The sequence below is a fragment of the Marmota flaviventris genome, chromosome 6 (assembly GCF_047511675.1).
Source record: "Marmota flaviventris isolate mMarFla1 chromosome 6, mMarFla1.hap1, whole genome shotgun sequence".
Classification (NCBI taxonomy): Eukaryota; Metazoa; Chordata; class Mammalia; order Rodentia; family Sciuridae; genus Marmota; species Marmota flaviventris.
This window is the reverse complement of record NC_092503.1, coordinates 120,461,826-120,481,701: the sequence shown is the minus strand read 5'-3', so window position 1 is coordinate 120,481,701 and position 19,876 is coordinate 120,461,826. Positions and strand designations below refer to the sequence as shown.

At 41.2% G+C, this 19,876-nt stretch overlaps 1 protein-coding gene across 1 annotated transcript; it reads right to left on the bottom strand.

The window, feature by feature from the left end:
- Positions 1-366: 366 nt before the first annotated feature.
- LOC114099245 (HLA class II histocompatibility antigen, DRB1 beta chain-like) lies at positions 367-18,602 on the bottom strand. The gene is made up of 6 exons (XM_027943486.2): positions 18,418-18,602; positions 6,057-6,326; positions 2,217-2,498; positions 1,491-1,601; positions 1,021-1,044; positions 367-728 (listed from the first exon to the last, which is right to left on the bottom strand). Exons 1-6 carry the CDS (start codon positions 18,515-18,517, stop codon positions 715-717), a joined length of 801 nt encoding a protein of 266 aa, XP_027799287.2. The 5' UTR covers positions 18,518-18,602; the 3' UTR covers positions 367-714.
- Between the last annotated feature and the right edge of the window lie 1,274 nt (positions 18,603-19,876).

Below are 19,876 nucleotides of genomic sequence, written 5' to 3'. Positions count from 1 at the left end.
CATAGCCTGATGTTTGATTGATGTACATTGGTGAATACCTAAATCAACCAAACTAAACTTATGTATTACCCCACATGCATAAAACGTACAAATGAAAATACAGTTGTATTGTGAAGTAAGGATCCCTTTCTTTTTTCTATTGTTTATTCCTTAAAACTGCATAAACCAGCTGGGAATGGTGGTATATACCTATATTTCCAGTGACTTGGGAGGCTGAGCCAGGAGGACTACAATTTCCTTTAAGGCCAGCCTCAACAACCTGGTCTCATAACAAACAAACAAAAAAATACAATGGCTTGGTATGTAGCTCAGTGCTAGAGTAACCCTGGATTCAATCCCCAGTACCATAATAAAACAAACAAGAAATTCTGTGAAGCAGAGGATTTTCACCCCCATGTTTATTTGAAAAGAAATGGAATAAAGTAAAGTGGCACAAAGTGATTTCAGACTCATGGGAGGCATGGAGGTTTGAAGAAAAATGGGTCAGGGGAAAATGAAGACAAGTTCAGCATGGTATCTGTACTGGGGCTTTCAGGTCAGGGCTAAGGGCTCAGGAGGCCAGCAGGGAGGACATGTTCTTTGGGGTCACTGAACCAGGAACAACCAAGTCCTGAGAAAGCCCTGTCTCTGTGGAAGAAGGAGAGCCAAGCAGGAGCCTTTCATGACCTGGGGAGGCAGGACATGGGTCCTTCCTTCAGTGTTGTCACCTTCTCTTCAGCTCAGGAGTCCTGCAGAAGGCAGAGGACAGTGTTGTTTCAGTCCTAATGTTGCAAATGGCCCCCTTTCCCCCTCAGGGTCTATCATGACAGCATTGAAGAAAACAAATTATCAATTCTCCATGCCGAAGCTCTTTCAGAGCCCAGGCCTTTCATTAAGTGGAAAGAAGGTTTAGTGCACACTGCCTGATCAGAAAATCGAATCCAAAATCTTTCTCAGTATTTCTGTCTCGGGTCTTAACACCTCTACCTTCTGCTGTAGGGAAAGCAAATCCATCTCTGAGAGAGGATTAAAGGACCTCACCTGTTGGCTGAAGTCCAGAGCGTCCTAGGAAAGAGAAGAGGAGATGGATACTTAAAGACCTGGAAGCAAATCTGACCCCAAACACCATATTCCCAGCCTCAGATCTGCCACCTTTGATTCCTTCAACACCACAGCCCACATCAGCCAAGGCAGAGAGGGGAGCACAAGCTGACAATATGTGACCAGGAAGCTTCTGTCACACAAATCCAATGGTTACTGGCTCTTCCTTCATTTGCTCAAGGTACTTGACCCATACCTCTACTCTGGTTAGCCTTCCATACCCATATAGGCCACAACCCTCTAGGTTTTGACATAGTAACCACAGACATTGACTTCTGAATTTCCAGGCTATCTGAGATCACATGAAGAAAAGGTTCAGACAGGACCACTGACATAAGAACTGACCTCAGCAAGGTCCTATTTCTTTTTCCAGAAAAGCTATGGAGACTCAGCTCCAGCAGGCTCCTTACCCTTCTGATTCTTGTAGTAGATGAACATCCCCAGCACAAGAAATAGCGAACCCAGCACAAAGCCGCCCACTCCACTCAGCATCTTGCTCTGTGCAGATCCAGACTGCGCCCCTGAGAGAAGAAGCCAGATTTAGCAATTCCCCACCCCCAATACAACTTTCCTCATTGAGACACTGAGATTCAGAGCTCTAAGACTGGGGAAGAAGCCTGAACTACAGGAACTATAACTAGTCATTCCCAGAAAATTAAATTCTTCATGCATTTAATTCATTAAAATATCACAGCCCTGAATAACACCTGATGTAGGAACTGTGTTAGTGGCCTATCAAGGGTGATGAAGCTAATGAATGATTGGACTCCTGGATGTCAGCAAGGCCTTCAGGTTCCTTTTCTTCACAGATTATGTAATGAATGACCCAGAGATTCAGCCTAGATACACAGGTCCAGACCAGAGAGGCAGGATCTGGAGACAGGGCAATCGGGCTGACCATGCCCTGAGACAGCACGGGAAGGTAAAAACCAGGTAGAGCTTCTCTTTTGTCATTGTTCCCTGGGAGGTACAGGTGTTAGAAACTATAACAAGGTGTTAGAAACTATCACAAAGTTACACCCATGACTCAGTACATGAAAACACAGGGCAGGGAGAGGAGAAACCTGACACTCAGGATAAACTAATTCCTTCCTGGTGGGTGAGGAATTTATAAGTTCAGGAAGCTTCTCACTCACTCCATTCCACTGTGACAGGGCTCGTCAGGCTTGGGTGCTCCACCTGGCAGGTGTAGACCTCTCCACTCTGAGGAACTGTTTCCAGCATCACCAGCATCTGGAAGGTCCAGTCTCCATTCTGGATCAGGCCTGTGGACACGACCCCAGCCTGCTCCTCCTGGCCATTCCAGAACCACCTGACTTCAATGTGGCCTGGGTAGAAGCCACTCACTGCACACACCAGGAGATTGTGGTGCTGTAGGGGCTGCGTCTTTGTGGGATACACAGTCACCTTCGGCTTAACTAGGAGAGAAAATTTAGAAAGAATAAATCAGGAAGGCAGAGGTATCTTCCTGGTTGCATCCCTTTTTTCCTCTCTCCATACTCAGCCTCAAGTTTGGCAGTCCTCCTCAGCTGGCCATAGGCCTGAGAGTGTCAGGCCTTCAGCCAGGACCCATTAGAGCTGAGAGACAGTTTTTTTTTTTGCTTTTTTTGTTTATTGGTTCGTTTGTTTCAAAGCTTGAAACAATTATTCATTACTGAGGTAAAGTATTTACAATGTTTTGCAAAGCATACAAGACCTTAGTGAAAAGTGTGATTTTTTTTTAATCCAGATCAACTAGGTTCAAATCCAGGCTCCACCTCTTAGTTGTTGATCCTGGGAAAGATTTTTACTTCTCTTTGTGCCTCTGCCTCTCACTGTAATGGGGGTAATACCGACTTATCTCTCACTGTCAGAGAAGGATTAATGCATCTATAATATATAAAGCAATACCTGCAGCCTTCAACTTATTTCACCAATTTATTCTTGTTGATTTCTCTAAGAGAATATGAGTCAAAGCTGAATGGATAAATGGGAGGACAACAGAAGAGCCACAGGGAAGATGGGATCTTGGGAATGCTCCCTATGCAAGCCCTTATCTTCCAGTGTTTGAAAGAACTCCACTCTGGGAAGCAGGGACAGACAGAGGTGATTCTCTAAGGCTGAAATGCAGGAAATGCGGGAGGCCTGAGGAGAGGGAAGGCAGCAAGGAAAGTCCTGTCTTCAAAAGACCCTGTATTTACACTCCACTGAGGAATCCCTCTTCCTTTATATAACATGCATATCTATTTTTAGGATTATTATCATATTGTAACTGTCTCTCCTTGTAAACTGGTATCTGTGGTCATGACAGTGTGGGTTTCGTAACATGTGAACTTCATGCATGACACAATACTTCTCACCACCGACATCAAAAAATGCCTTTAAGTAAAAGAGACAGGGGATGCTGGAGGGAAAACCTTTTCATAATAGCACTAAAGGATTGACTTCATACTGATGCTAAATCATTACTAACAATAATGGAACATATTTCATTAAATAAAATGCAAAACTTCTTAACATAGAAAGTAATAAATGGAAGCAAAATATTAAAAAATGTATTGACAATGTGTTCAGAATCTCAGTATCCAGAGAACACATAAAATCACTTCAAAAACTCTGAGAACCCCAGAGATAAAAGAGAATTCTCAGAGTATTACCAACATTTGGCAAATAAACGTGGGAAAATGTTTGAGAACCTTTGAAATCAAAGAAAGAGAAAATTAAGTTTTAAAATATAAAACTTTTGGAGTACAGTAGGCCCTTTGTATCAGCACTTCTGCATCTAAGGATTCAAATAACTGCAGATAACTAAATACAGCTGGAAAAAACTGTATTTGCTCTATATTTGTAGGTACTTTTTTTCCTCCTCACTATTCCATAAACAATTCAGTGTTACAACTATTTACCAAGCATTTACATTTGGTATTACAAGTAATCTAGGTTCTGTCAAGTACACAGGAAGATATGCATAAATTATAAGCAGTTACTAGGTCATTTGGTATAAAGGACTTTGACATTCACATATTTCCGTATCCACTGGGATCCTAGAACTAAATTACCCTCTCCTCCATACCTAATATCATGATTTGTATTAAATGCTCCTAAAAGGCCATGTGCTAAGGCCTTGTCACTAGTCTGGGGCACTACTGGGAGTCAGTAGAATTTTTAGGAGGTAGGGCCTATTGAAAGGAAGTTCCATCATTGGGGCCATGTCCTTTAAGGGGATATTGGGACTCTGGCCACTCCTCCCCCTTTGGTTTGTAGTCCTCATGAAGTAAGTAGCCTACCCCCCGCCATGTCCTTCTGACTCCACTGTGTAGCCATAGCCACAGGCCCAAAGCAAGGTAGTCAAGGAAACAAGGACTGAAACCTCTGAGACTATGAGACAAAATAACTTTTATCTGGTATCTGTGGTCATGACAGAGTCTGAGTTTCATAACATGTGAACTTCATGCATGACACAATACTTTTCACAAAAAACTTTTTTGTTGTTGGCAGGTGTTTTGTCACCATGACAGAAAGCTAACACACCCAGGGAGGACTGTATTTGACAGTTTTAAAAAAAGATGTAACCAAGAGGAATGTGAGGTAAATTGTGTAATAACCACATAGAGTTAATGTTCAACCACTTAAAATATAAAAATAGCAACATTGTTATTTAAGTAACAAAATTGTAACTCAAAATCCAGTTTCACCACCATTTCAAATATGTAAAAATCCATGTCCTAGGAAAGCAAAGGAACAAGGCAGGAAACATTAGGAAATTTAGAAGTAAAGTAAGCCTCAAAAAGATCAGAGGTCATCCCACAGCCCATTCACACAAAAAGTCTGATATTTGATTTTCAGTAAAATGCTATGGAAACAAACCTCGCACTCTTTTATATCAGGGCCTACTGGATTAAAAATGGCGTATGTCAAGGAAGTGTGTGACCAGCCTCCTCACATCATCCACAACCATTTCCCTCTCCCCTCAAGGAATGCTTAAGGGAAAACATTGTCACAAAACTGCTAAAGGACTTATTTAATATTGATGCTAAATTGTTACTAACAATATTACATTAAATATAATGCTAAAATTCTTAACATGGAAAGTCATGAACGGAAGCAAAGTGTAAACAAAATAAATCAACAATGTTTTCAGAATCTCACTATCCAGAGAATCCATAAAATCACTTCAAAAACAGTGAGAACCCCAGAGATAAAAGAGAATTCTTCACATGGTAACAGCATTTGGCAAGTAAATGTAAACCTTCACCCAACCACAGATTCCTGCATCCCCCCTCCTCACCTGCCTCCCATTCTCCCCAAGCCAAGTCCCCTCCCTTTCCAGCAACTGCCTTCTCCCATCTCTCCGCTCCTCTGGGGCCACCAGGGCTAAATGACACCCAATTCACAGAAACCTCAAGCTCTTCTCCAGTCCTGCCCTCACTCTGGGGTCAGGATTTCCTCAGCTCTCCTGCCCCATGCGCAGCATTGGCTCCCCAGGTCCCTGCAGGGACACTGACAATAACACAGGGACCTCACAGGCACCCTTAACTTCTCATAGCGCGCGCGCACACACACACACACACACACACATTCTCTCACACAAACACATTCTCTCACTCTTTCTCTCACACACACACACAAACTCTCTCACATACAGACACACATACTCTGTCTCTTACACACATATGCTTTCACACACACACAAACACACTCTCTCACACACAAATTCTCTCATGCACACACACTCTCACACACACACTCTCTGTAACACACACTCTTTCACACACATTCTCTCTCTCATGCACACACTCTCACACACATTCTCTCTTTTTCACACACACACATTTTCACACACACATTCTCTCTCTCACACACACACACACACACACATTCTATTACTCCTCCTCTCTCTCTCTCTCTCTCTCTCTCTCTCTCTCTCTCTCTCTCTCTCACACACACACACACACACACACACACACACCCTTTCTCTCTCCCGGCCCAGCACTCACCTCTCCGCTCCACAGTGAAGCTCTCAACAACCCCGTAGTTGTGTCGGCAGTAGTTGTCCACCGCAGCCCGCTCATCCTCCAGGAAGTCCTTCTGTCTGTTCCAGTTCTCGGCTGACCGCCGCCCCAGCTCGCTCACCGCGCGGAACTCCCCCACGTCGCTGTCGAAGCGCGCGAACTCCTCCCGGTTGTGGAAGTATCTGTCCAGGAACCGCACCCGCTCCGTCCCGTTGGAGAAATGACACTCATGTGAAACTTGCTCCAGGAAACGTGCTGTGGGGACAGGAACAACCCTCTCACCAGGCGGCCTCTGGGAGGAGACTGACACACAGGGAGACCTGGGCGGGGGCGGGGATGATGGGACACCAAGATGGAGGCGGTAGGACATAAAGAAGGATGCCCATAGAGGACAAGACAGGGACACAAGTCATGTCCTTGTTTGTGTCCCTCATTACCACGACAACTCCGCCCCTGAGGACTTATCACCAGGACACCAGGACAACTTCACCACATTCTCGATATTTTAAAATGACCACTGAGGGCAGAGTGGGCAGTATTCTAATTAGGTTTTCTACAGTGACCAACGCGGGAATTGGACACTATTTAATCAGGTGTCATGAGGTGACCCATGTTAGTAAGTTGGGTTAGGTCTTCAATCAGGTCTCAGGAGGGCCATAACGCATCACAGCTCAGTATACAAGACACTGGTTTCCAGACATCAGGGCCTTGAGCCCTCCCCCCCCCCCCCCTTTCTTGGCCCACTCAGCTCTAGCTTATGGAGTCTACTTCCACTTCCACCCTTAATAAATCTGTACTTTACCTGTTACTTGTGTGTGTAGCTCAATTCTTTGTTTAGGACACTATGGACCTGGAACCCAACTGGACACTGTGACAAAAACATCAGGACACCCCTGACTGATTTCCCCACCCCAGACACTGGGCCTTCTACTTCCATCTGCCTGAGACAGAGGGACCATAGGGAGGTGGGCCAAGGGCAGAGAAATTCCTCTGACCCACTCTATTCAGGACCTGGTCCCCCTCAGGTACAGGGTTGGGGAACAAAAAACAGGCAGGAATTGCCCCTCATGGTAACCAGCACCAGCTCCTGGTGGAAATTTCCACCCAAAGACACTCTCTGCTCCCACTTCTCATGCCCACAACTCTCACCCTTTCCTTAAACAAGACCCATCTAGAATATTCTGTAAATTCTTCCTTAGTGCTAACGCTATGCCAGGTGATAAACCCAGCCTAATTTCCTCTTAAGATCAGGAGCCATCTTTTTAAAAGTCATAAAAGATCCATTTCTGTTTTCTGTAAAATATTAGGATCTCTGTTTGGCCTGGCTATATTTTGATGTTTTAAAATTGCTTGGAATGCCTGCCCATGCGTTGAACTCACCCACGCCTGGCTTTCCCTGGCCAGATAACAACCCTCTCTGAAACCCTAATGGTGCCTCATAAATTCTGATGTTGGGATCTAAATTTACTCCCTAAGTGCTGAACCATTTAGACCATTAACCTACTACCTGCCTTTGTATTATGCTTGCCAAAATCCTGTTATCTGTAAGTTCTCAAGACACCCCCCTTTTGCAATTTTCTGTGCTATAAAACTGCGCTCCTAGAGAGCTGGAGGACTGTCTTCTATCCCACGGATTTGGGGAGAGGGACAGTCTCAGCTAGTCAGAATTACAAGCTTGTTTTAATTTGATTTAAAATTGTAGTTGGCGGTCTTTTCTTTGTGTCTTGGTTTAACACCAGGCCTCTGATGCCCCTAGAACCCAAAGAAGGAAAAACTGACACCCACTCATCACCAAGACCACCACTCATATGTTCCTGGGACATCAATTAGTAAAATTGAGGGACAAAAGACAAACACACAAGAGGTTATGCAAGAATGAGAAATGTCAGAGTATGAGTTCTAGTAACAGAGAACATCAGGAATATCTAAATGACAATAGGAAAATATTCCATGATAGTTTAAACTGATGTGAGCTTGAAGAAGTGTGGAGTAGGTATGTGTATGTTTGGGGGAAAGGGAGGCACATTTCAAGTAAAAGTGATACCCTGTGATAAAGCTGAAGGAATTAACTTTTTCAATAAATAGAAACAATGGGGCACCAAAGCACAGAGGCAGAAAAGGTTAAAGACAGACTGGAGAAGTCACAGGGAGTTGGACACTTGAAAGCCTGTGGTGGATGTCAGGGTTTTTGAATTATATAAAGAGGTTTGGGGAGATTACAGTCATGATTACATACAGGTCTAAAATCCCTTGTATGACTTTCCAAGTCCGGAAACCTTAAGAAACCACATCTTTAAACAATGTTGATAGCAAATTCACCAGCATCCAGCAGCCAAGGTTCACCATGATGACTGATCTCAACTGGTCTGGTGCCTCTGGGAAAACAGAGTCCTTCACCTTGACTGAAATTGTTCAGTGTGAAATATGTCAGGAGTCCTCCATCCAAAACAAAGATAAGCTTTCAGCCCCTAGGCAGCACCACCCATGAAGCAGGGCTACCCATGAAGCTTTATTATGCAAAGTAAGCAACTTACCTTCAAGAAGCCCACATCCTTAGCCCTTGTTCTCAGCCCTTGTTCTCCCTGCCACAAAAGTTAACATGGGTCCGTGCACAAGTCAAGGGGAAAATGACTCAAAATCACACAACTCCACCCTGATTCCATCACTAGACCAGCCTTAGCACCAAAGGGTGGCTCTTTCTTCCTCTGGAGATGGCCTACATTACTTGCTTTAACTCCAGCACACTCTGGAAATCACCCTCATTCTACATTGAATATTTATCTGTTTTCCTGAATGAATCTCATGTCTCTGACAGGCACTTGCTGAAATTCTTTTCTCTCATATAAAGGACATATTTTTCTGAGATGAGGTCCCCTTCTCTGGAGATTCCTTTGGTGATGATATCATTATTATTTTTTAATTTCTTACATACATGACAATAGTGGAATGCATTACAATCATAATTATCCATTTTCGACACAATTTTTCGTAACTCTGTATATAAAGTATGTTCACGCCAAATTCTGCCATTATACATGAGCTCTCTCATTATTTTTTCTTGCATTTAAACTCTTTATTCTACAATTTATCATATCTCTGATTGTATATAAGCTATGTTGACACCAAATTTGTAAAGGTAAAAGAAATTGAAGTTAAAGTGTAAAAGACCGGGCATTGTAAAGTTTCTAGGCTGCAAGGCCTGAGTTAAAATGTAAAGGATTAGGTATTGTTAGGTTTCTATGCTACATGCAAAACCTGAAATTCCTGTAGCTGTTAAGACAATGCTTGGAACCACCCAGTAAATATTCCCCCTGACTGCTTGGTTGTCTAATAACTCAGGGCTCTGTATGATCTTGCACGTAGGCATTGCAGGGCCTGGACCAATCAGTTTGAATGTGTACCCCGTTTAGAACTGACCTATCACCCCCGACCTGTTCCCGCCAATGTATGTACTAATCAAGTCTAAGAATTGTTGTTTGACTTTCCCGCGGTGTATGGTGATTTGTTAAAGGAGACTGTGATGTATGTAAGTCCCCACCCGCCCCAAAAAAGTGTACTTAAGCAGTGCTCAGCCCCTGCTCTGGGCTCTGGGCTGCTCACATTTCTTGAGTGGGTACGGAGCCCCAGCATGCTGGAATGGATCCCCAATAAATAAATCCCCTTCTGCCAGTTGCATGAGTGGTCACTTGGTGGTCTCTTTCTCCGACGCTTCGCCGGACCCTTACAAATTCACATCTTCATACATGTATTTTGTATAATGATGAGGGTCTCCTCCCACCATCCACGCTCTTCCCCTTCTCCCTCCTTTTCCCTCCCATCCCTATTCCCAATCTAGAGGTAATTTTTCTCCCTTGCTTTTCCTCCCAACCCCATTTTGTGTCACTCCCCTTACATCAGAGAAGACATTCGGCATTTGTTTTTTTTGGGGATTGGCTAACTTAACTTAGCATAATCTTCTCTAATGCCATCCATTTCCCTTCAAATGCCATGATCTTATTCTTTTTTTATTGCTGAGTAATATTTCAATGTGTATAAATGCCACATTTTTTTAATCCATTCATTCACTGAAAGGCATCTAGGTTGGCTCCACAGTTTAGCTATTGTGAATTGTGCTGCTATAAACATTGATGTGACTGTGTCCCTGTAGTATGCTGTTTTTAAGTCCTTTGGGTATAGACCGAGGAGAGGGATAGCTGGGTCAAATGGTGGTTCCATTCCCAGCTTTCCAAGGATCTCCATACTGCTTTCCAAATTGGCTGTGCCAATTTACCAGCAGTGTACGAGTGTACCTTTTCCCCCCCGCATCCTCATCAGCACTTGTTGTTGTTTGTCTTCATAATGGCTGCCATTCTTACTGGAGTGAGATGGTATCTTAATAACAGACCCAGAATAGTCAAAGCAATTCTAAGCAGGAAGAGTGAAACAAGTGGTATCGCTATAGCAGACCTTAAACTATACTACAGAGCAATAGTAACAAAAACAGCATGGTACTGGCACCAAAACAGGCTGGTAGACAAATGGTACAGAATAGAGGACACAGAGACTAACCCACAAAATTAAAACTACCTTATATTAGACAAAGATGCCAAAAGCATGCACTGGAGAAAGGATAGCATCTTCAACAAATGGTGCTGGGAAAACTGGAAATCCATATGCAATAAAATGAAATTGAATCCCTATCTCTCACCATGCACAAAAGTTAACTCAAAATGAATCAAGGATCTAGGAATTAAACCAGAGACTCTGCATCTAACAGAAGAAAAAGTAGGCCCTAATCTCCATCACGTGGGGCTAGGCCCCAACTTCCTTAATAAGACACCTATAGCACAAGAATTAAAACCAAGAATCAACCTATGGGGTGGATTCAAACTAAAAAGTCTTTTCTCAGCAAAAGAAATAATCTGTGAGGTGAATAGAGAGCCTACATTCTGGGAACAAATTTTTACCCCTCACACATCAGATAAAGCTCTAATTTCTAGGGTATATAAAGAGCTCCACAAGATAAGCACCAATAAACAAATAATCCAATCATTAAATGGGCCAAGGACCTGAACAGACATTTCTCAGAAGAGGATATACAATCAATCAACAAATATACGAAAAATGCTCATCATCTCTAGCAATCAGAGAAATGCAAATCAAAACTACTCTAAGATGGTGATGATATTATGAGTCACATGTGGTTCTGAAGTTTTGTTGTGGTGTAAACTAATCAATAAAATGAGTGAGAGTGTAAATTATAGGTTATAGAGTAGTAAAAAAATATATATAGTAAAAAATATATATATAAGATTTTTATAAGTGAGATAAGACAATTATAAAGCAAGAACTGTCATAAACAGGCTTAAGACTCCATTTTATTGCTTTCTATAAAAATTGTTATAAGAGCTGTTTTTGAGAAACTAAAATGAAAGCTGTTTTCTTATAAAAATTATTTTCCTATACTTTATACTCCACAGAATGTAATCAACTCAAGATATAATAGTGGTCGTGATGAGCTACATCCTGGGTACATTTATGGGTCTACATGACTTTAAAATAGATTATGGCCCCCACTCAGCTGAAACTCAGGATACAGTTGTCTAACACTTGTTAGGACCCAAGATGCCATTAAGCTAACTGCTTTTTTTAGCCTCTGTAACTTGCTTGCTTGCATGACCCTGAGAAAAGCCCCAAGTTAGATTGTCATCATTAAATTCCCAAGACACAGGCCAGGAAATTGCTGTTTTCCCACAGAGCATCAGTCTTTACTGGTGGGAGACAGTCCCTGGCTAGTAAATAAAGTTTTCTTTTATTTGAATTAGGAGTGTTTTCTGAGGTGGCTCCCCATAACAATCCAATACATAGATACATATACATATATATGTATAAATATACACATATATTTTTGATACATAATTAGATTTCACTTTCGCCTGCAACTGTGTGATGGGTGGCTAAAAGCAGGGTGAAAGACTTGGCCTCTCTACCTCCATTTTGCATCCATCTCCTTTACTCTGAGTAACCTTGAATTTCAGGAACAAGGTCTGATCCAATGAACACCTTAGGAGGAGTCAAAATGATGCCCTCCCTGCATCCCCCCAACAGCAACTTTCTTAACCTGACCATTCCTGAGATGATGATGGACAAGACCACACCTGATCCGCATCATCTCTTTGCCAGCTGTGAAAAGCCTCCAGCTAGGCAAACTCCCAAACCTTGTCCTCATTCCATTTCTAAAAACCTCAAAGACATTGTCAGACCCTTGAATACAGGGCTAAGGACACAGATCCCTTGTCTTCCAGGTGTAGCTACACTGATTAACATTCCTTTCATACTTTTCACCATTACCTTTTCTGTCTGATTTGGGGTGGGGGGCGGCAAATGGCCAGACATGATTTGTTGGATCCTCAAAATCAGCCTCTGTCCTAGGACTTCAGTGACAATGTCATATATTTTTAATGTTTCTCTGTGTTGGAGTCACTGAAAATTTCAAAAAGTGGCTTAAAAAATGGTAGTTAAGAGGAAGTTAAATGAATGGGAGAATCTGAATTGATCAATAGCACAAGAGTCTTATTACAGAAGTCTAAAGCATTTAACAAAAAAAATTATTGGGATTGTCATCAATATTTATGACTTTTATGGTCTGGATATGAGGTATCCCCCCAAAAGCTCAAGTAAGACAATGCAGAAATGTGCAGAGGTGGAATGATTAGATACTGAAAGATGTAACCCCATTACTTGACTAATCCATTTGAATTTGAACAGAAAATAAGTCACGACTGTAGAAAGGTAAGGCCATAGCAAATAGATCCCTGGGGGTTGTAGCCTGGGACTGTAACTTGCCCCTGGCTTCTTCCTGACCCCCTTGCTTCTTGGCTGCCATTAGCTCAGCAGCTTTCCTGCACAATGCCCTTCAGCCACAAAGTTTTTGACTCACCTCAATCCCAGAGCAATAGATTTGGCCATCCTGGACTAAGCCTGTGAAACTGTGACTCTCAGACAAACTTTTTCTCCTCTACATTGTTCTTGTCAAGTAGTTTGGTCACAGTGACAGAAAACAAACAAACAAAAAACTTAGAAACCCAATAACTTATAAGAGCAAGTTAATGAAAGTTATGATATATGATTGGGACCAAGAATTCAAAAATACTGAAAATCATTCCATAACATAAAAATATTTTTTTACTCAGTCACAAAAATGTATAAAATTATGGCATTTGCTGGTCAATGGATGGAAATGGGGAATATTATTTTAAATGAAATAAGCCATATTCAGAAATTCAAAGGTTGAATGTTTTTTTCTCATATGTGGAAGATAGAGTTAACTAAAGGAAAGAAGGATAAGATTTCAAAATATATAGAGAAATCAGTAGAGCAGAAGAAGAAAAATCAAAAGGGAGTGGGGATGAATGAGAAAGGGGAGGAAATTTCGAATGAACTCTCAAAAACTCATGTGATGTACATATATATATATATATATATATATATATATAACATAAAATTTTACCTTAATATTTATATATGTATAAAAAATAAATTAAAAAATGAATGAAAGAAAGACCAGTAGTGTAAAGGAAGGAGAATAGCAGCGGCCAAGGGAGGGACAAGTGGGAAGATTAGAACTGAAATCAAATTCAATGCATGTATGATTGGAGGGGGTGTAAGCCAGTTACTATATGTAACTGTAATATTCTAATTTTAAAAAATTAACGATGAAGATCTTGAATTTACATTCATTGAATGGATTTAGCAAGAAATTAATGAATCTCAAAACTACCTTATTTTAGATTTCTTGTTGGTTTTATGCTGAAACAAGCTAAAACAAACCAAAAGAACTGAAGTAGAGGCAAGAATTTGTATAACATGTGAGCCTAGATTTTTTTAGAAGCAGCATGATATAAATGCATGTTTCCAACCTCAGCACTATAGATATTTTGGATCAGATACTTTGGCAAATGCCCCTATCAGAGAAACCACTGAAGAAAGCCAAATTCAGTATTTCTGAAATAAATCCAGTATTTATTATGCATAATTTTTCAGAAAAGAAAATATGGATAATTATGCATGTATTTTCTGACTATTCTATAATGATTTTGTATCAGTAGCTTAAATTTGTTACTGGAAAACTATACAAATTCCATTGTCCATGTACAACTCTCCACACACCAGTTGAGATTTCAACTTGTCAAAAGTGAAGTTTGGGCTATTAATGTTCCCTAGGATGACATCTGTAATGAAATATTTTGACCAAGGGATCATGATTCATGAAGAACAGTTATAAATAGTTGTAAAGTTCTATGCTAAATGCAGTTTAAAGAGGCTTGAAATCCAGAGCTTTCTGAAAGAAGCCAGGATACAGGTTACTATAAAGCCTGTATTAATACAAACACTTTAACAAATGTTTGGCAAAGATTTGAGGCCATGCTCATGTTTGCAAGTGGACTAACCAATGAAGATGGTATAAACCATCATACTGTTAATGAGAAACAAGTCACATGCATTTCAATGTATGATAAAAGTTTATCAGATAAAAATCTAAAAAAGTCAGAAAATGTTGAAATTCTAAAAGTACTAAGTTTTGTCACTGAGGCCCCTGATGGGCACATCTCAATTGGTAGGAACATTGTAGTAGGGACATTGGAAGCACAGGGGGAAAGATCCCAGAAGATGACATGGGAGAACAGAAGATCAGTTACTTAGTATCCTTGAACAATGTGCATTCACCATGGAGCTAGAAACTAGTGTGGCTTCCTCAGAGAGTTTCCCTAGGGAGACACTACTTAGACACTGAAGAGAGTGTTTAAATGTTAACCTGGAGAATGCTGCTTCATCTTTTGTGAATCTTATTCATTGAAACTATGAAAAACCCAACTCAACTTGCTGGTGATGACAGTAACAACCCTGATGGATCTAGTTTTCTGAGGTTCTCCAGCCACCAGATGGTATTGTTACAGTGCTCCATGCTGCCAGACACCAGATGGATTTGGTCATCACTCTATTCTCCTCCCTAGTATAATAACTATATATTCTACATCACTAGCAAATATTGGCTGTTTCATTAATGATTTTTTGCATTGCCAGTCAGCAAATTATACACAGGGACCCTCTAAGTGCTTCCTTGTTAATAAATGGACACATCTGTCTGGTTCTCAAGTCCTCTCTCTTCTCTTCAGGCTCTTTGTTCTCCTACTTTAGGTCCAACTGGCCCCCTGAACACGGTCCTCCCCTGAGACCTGCCACTCACAATAGTCATCTCCATCCAGTCTTCACCTCTGCAGCTCCGACTCTCTTCTCACAGACAGTCCAGTTTCCTAACTGAATACTCCACTGACTGCCAAGATCAAGTCCACAGAACCCAGGGCTCACACCTCTCACATTCTCCCTCACCTGCCGTGGTGTCTAGCCACCACTGGCCACTATCTCCTCTTTGGAAAAGTCTCCTGTCTTTGACTTCCATGCAACTCAGCTTTGGTTTTCCTCCAACATCACTGGTCCTCTGTCCCAGTCCCCTTTGATGGTCCTGTTCTTCTTGTTTTCCACACACAATCTCTTTCCCTGTGTAATCTTTTCAGATTTTGTGGAATTTAATGGTGTCAATTCTGCCAGCAAATATTCCTCCAGTTTTATCTTCACTCTCACTTCTGTCTCTCATGCCCACATTGACTTCTCGACAGTGTCACACATTTTAAAATCATCTGAATCTTAAGTTTAAAAAATTTATTTTTAACCACCTACTTGATGTGCTGACTTCCTTCAGTCTTCCCAGTCTCAATAAATATCACCACCTTCCACCTAGTTATGAAGACAAAATCCTCCGAAAGAAGTTTGATTTTCTACCCCCTCCTTAGTTTAATCTATTAACTACTTATGCAAAACCTCCCCAAAATGTCCATCTTATTTTCATCATGCTCTTCATCATGAGCACACTAAATGAAACCACAAACCTGTTCTCCTTGGAGAATTCTACTGTGCTCTTAAATGGTCTCCTCAACTCCACAAGTGAACCCAATAATCCAATCTCCATATAAAAGAATTATTTTTAACTTTATATAAATTGACTCTTCTTGCAACTTTCCAGGAGCTTCTAATATCAGTTTAAACAGCATTGAAATTTCTTACCCTTGCTCTTGGCACCTACTTGATTAGGCCCTTGACTTCCCCTTCATCTACCTCATCCTCTGGGACTCCAGGCCACTCCCTCAGTCACTAAATGTCTAACTTAAGCGCAGCACACAGCTTTCCACTTTGGGGCCTATCCTCTGATGCCTCTCCCTTCTCCCTTAGATCTTCTCCTTACTCTCATCTCTTTATTCTTGTCTCAGCTAAATGCCTCTCTCTCAGGGATATTTCCGCATACCTAAACTGAAGTTGGGTGAGTCCCCTTTCTCTCTGCTCTCTCACCCTGATGATGTCTTTATATTTTTCCCTTGAGTGCCTTTATTATTCTCTGTAATATTTTTCTTCATTAAATGTTTATTGGGTTATTGTCTTTCTCTCTTAATTATATAAGTTCCAGTAGACTAGAGGCTTTCTGTCTTATCAAATGGAATTTTTGGAGCTTAGAACAAACCTAGGATATAGTACTTAACACAGAAAAGTATCTGTGGCCTATATGAAACTACTGTGGTTCTGGGAATTGATCACTGTGGTATCCTGGAAAATAATAAGAGGCTCAAACATCAACACTCTTCTAGTCTGATGACACATTATATCACTTGAATTTCCTGTGAGAAGTTGAGACAAACTTCCTCTTTTTTTGGGGGGAGGGGGGTACCAGGGATTGAACTCAGGGGCACTCAAACCACTGAGCCACATCCCATCCCTGTTTTGTATTTTATTTAGAGACAGGGTCTCACTGAGTTACTTAGCTACTCACTGTTGCTGAGGCTGGCTTTGAACTCGTGATCCTCCTGTCTCAGGCTCCAGAGCCACTAGGATTACAGGCCTGCATCACCACACCTGGCAAACTTCTTCTTTCTCATCCATATAAAAGCATTTACAGGTAAAGAAAAGGCAATTTTAAGAAAAAGGGAAATTTATATTGTTTTATCTGCTCTGATGAATCTCTTATAGAGCTTAGGAGGTGTGAAGTTCAGGGATATTCAGTAATGGTGAGTACATGGGCAAAAAAGGGGGGCAGAGTGGAGATAGAAAATACCAAACGTGACTAATTAAGGGAAAAAAGACACCATGGAGAAATCTATGAGATTTGGATTAAGGCCCCAGTAAGCCAACAACTTCCCTTGACTTGCTTACTGGTTTTCAGCCCCAGGAAATATTAACAGACTTCACACCCTCACTGTACCCTCAATTATGTTGTAGAATTTTGAAGCTCACGAAATTGCTGATAACTGACCATTTTTGACTGGAAAACATAGATTTTCATACAATTTTATCCGAACTTTCAATCCCCTATGGGCTCAATCCAGAGAATGTAGGCGTACACAGGAGAAACTGATTGTATAAGAAGGTTAAAGCAGATTCATTAAATGAACACTAAACTATGCCAGGTTTTAAGAAGATGCATTACAAGAAGAAGAAAAGGAGGAAGAGGAGGAGGAGGAGGGGGAGGAGGAGGAGGAGGAAGCAGCATTACATATTTTAAGGTACAAAAGAACAGCCCAGAGGTGCTCCTTTTCTATACAGTCATTTCAAATACAGGGGATCTCTGCCTCAACTGAAGGGTGCAACCACAGCAGGAAGAAGGTCAAGAATACCACCAGACCAGCTGCCCCACAGGGATCCAGGGTCATGAACAGTGCAGTTCAGGGACAAAGAGAAAAGACAGTGGATGACACCTCCTGGAGCATCCTCACCCTTTACAGAGGCAGCAGCTTCACACTTCCTGTGTCTTCTGGGAGAAACCCTTCCGATTCCTTTTGACTCTTACTACTATTTTTACTGATATCTTCTAACTGCTTGTGTATTTTAATATTTCATAATTTAAACAAAGAACCAAGTGGCATGTATAAAAGAGAATAGAACTATACATAAAAGTTAGTTTTTTTTAAAAAATCACCTTTTTTTCTGGCATAATAACATATAAAGGGAACCACTGAGTGAGAAATTAGTTTAACATTATTTCTAATCCGTCCAAGGCCCTGAGAGAACATGATGTGAGACTGGAGATTTTACTGAAGACAACTTGAAAAGAAATGGTTTACATATGAAGACTTTTCAAACAGGTCTCATAGAAAAGGCTCTAGCTCCATATTTTTGGAAGTAGTTTAGAATCCACATGATGAAAACGTGGACACTGAAGAAAATGTCTCAAGTTTTGAGGGACTTGGCCTGGACAAACTAAGAAAGTAATTCCCTTCCTTCCCCCAACCATGGCCTCTCCATGCCTGAAGAGTGCACTTACGTCTGGTGTCCCTGGTCAAAGCCAGGGGAAGGCTCAGCGCCATCAGCATCATTGTCAGACGTGCCATGCAGGAGCTTCCACGGAGCCACAGACTCACCATACTGGAGAACAGGAGAGGACTGGGTTAGAGAAAAGCAGATAAGTCTCAAGCAATGAGAGCTATGTCCCATCTCTAACCAAATCCCAAATAATAAGAATCAAGATATTCATTTCTTTGATGCTAGATTGGGCAGTCTTGATGCTGAAGAACCAATTAGCAACACTGATGAATAGCATCATCAGTTGCTGGTCAGAGATACAGTATGAAGGTCCTCTTTTCAAACTCAGAATTTCCTTGATTAAAAGGATCATTTGTATTTAGTGTTTTAAACCTTGGATCCAGTTGCATCTGAAACATTTTAATTGAGCCATGATAATGACCCAGCTCTGAAGTTGTCAGTGATATATTCACAAGTACAAGCCTTTTAGAAGCATTCACCTCACAATTGAAGAAAGATATGTTTGGACAAGTGACTGTATGTGTGAAAGTGGAGTAAAGTGGGTAGAAGGAAGGTAACTAAAAGTCAGGAGACTTTGAATCTGGTTCTTTTTTTTTAATTTTTTATTGTTGGTTGTTCAAAACATTACAAATTTCTTGATATATCATATTTCACACTTTGATTCAAGTGGGTTATGAACTCCCATTTTTGCCCCATATACAGATTGCAGAATTACATCAGTTACACATCCATTGATTTAAATATTGCCATACTAGTGTCTGTTGTGTTCTGCTGCCATTCCTATCCTCTACAATCCACCCTCCCCTCCCCTCCCCTCCCCTCTTCTCTCTCTACCCCCTCTACTGTCATTCATTTCTCCCCCTTGTATTATTTTTCCCTTTCCCCTCACTTCCTCTTGTATGTACTTTTGTATAACCCTGAGGGTCTCCTTCCATTTCCATGCAATTTCCCCTTCTCTCTCCCTTTCCCTCCCACCTCTCATCCCTGTTTAATGTTAATCTTCTTCTCCTGCTCTTCGTCCCTACTCTGTTCTTAGTTACTCTCCTTATATCAAAGAAGACATTTGGCATTTGTTTTTTAGGGATTGGCTAGCTTCACTTAGCATAATCTGCTCTAATGCCATCCATTTCCCTGCAAATTCTATGATTTTGTCATTTTTTAATGCAGAGTAATACTCCATTGTGTATAAATGCCACATTATTTTTATCCATTCGTCTATTGAAGGGCATCTAGGTTGGTTCCACAGTCTTGCTATTGTGAATTGTGCTGCTATGAACATCGATGTAGCAGTGTCCCTGTAGCATGCTCTTTTTAGGTCTTTAGGGAATAGACCGAGAAGGGGAATAGCTGGGTCAAATGGTGGCTCCATTCCCAGCTTTCCAAGAAATCTCCATACTGCTTTCCAAATTGGCTGCACCAATTTGCAGTCCCACCAGCAATGTACAAGTGTACCCTTTTCC

Bases quoted from the DNA above. Each gene is read 5' to 3' on its own strand.
- LOC114099245 (XM_027943486.2), bottom strand. From the start codon at position 18,517: ATGGTGAGTCTGTGGCTCCGTGGAAGCTCCTGCATGGCACGTCTGACA. The intron at 2,499-6,056 runs GTGAGTGCTGGG...TTTCTCTCCTAG, and splicing joins CTTCACTGTGGAGCGGAGAG to TTAAGCCGAAGGTGACTGTG. The intron at 1,602-2,216 runs GTGAGTGAGAAG...TTCTTCTCTCAG, and splicing joins CCCTGTCACAGTGGAATGGA to GGGCGCAGTCTGGATCTGCA.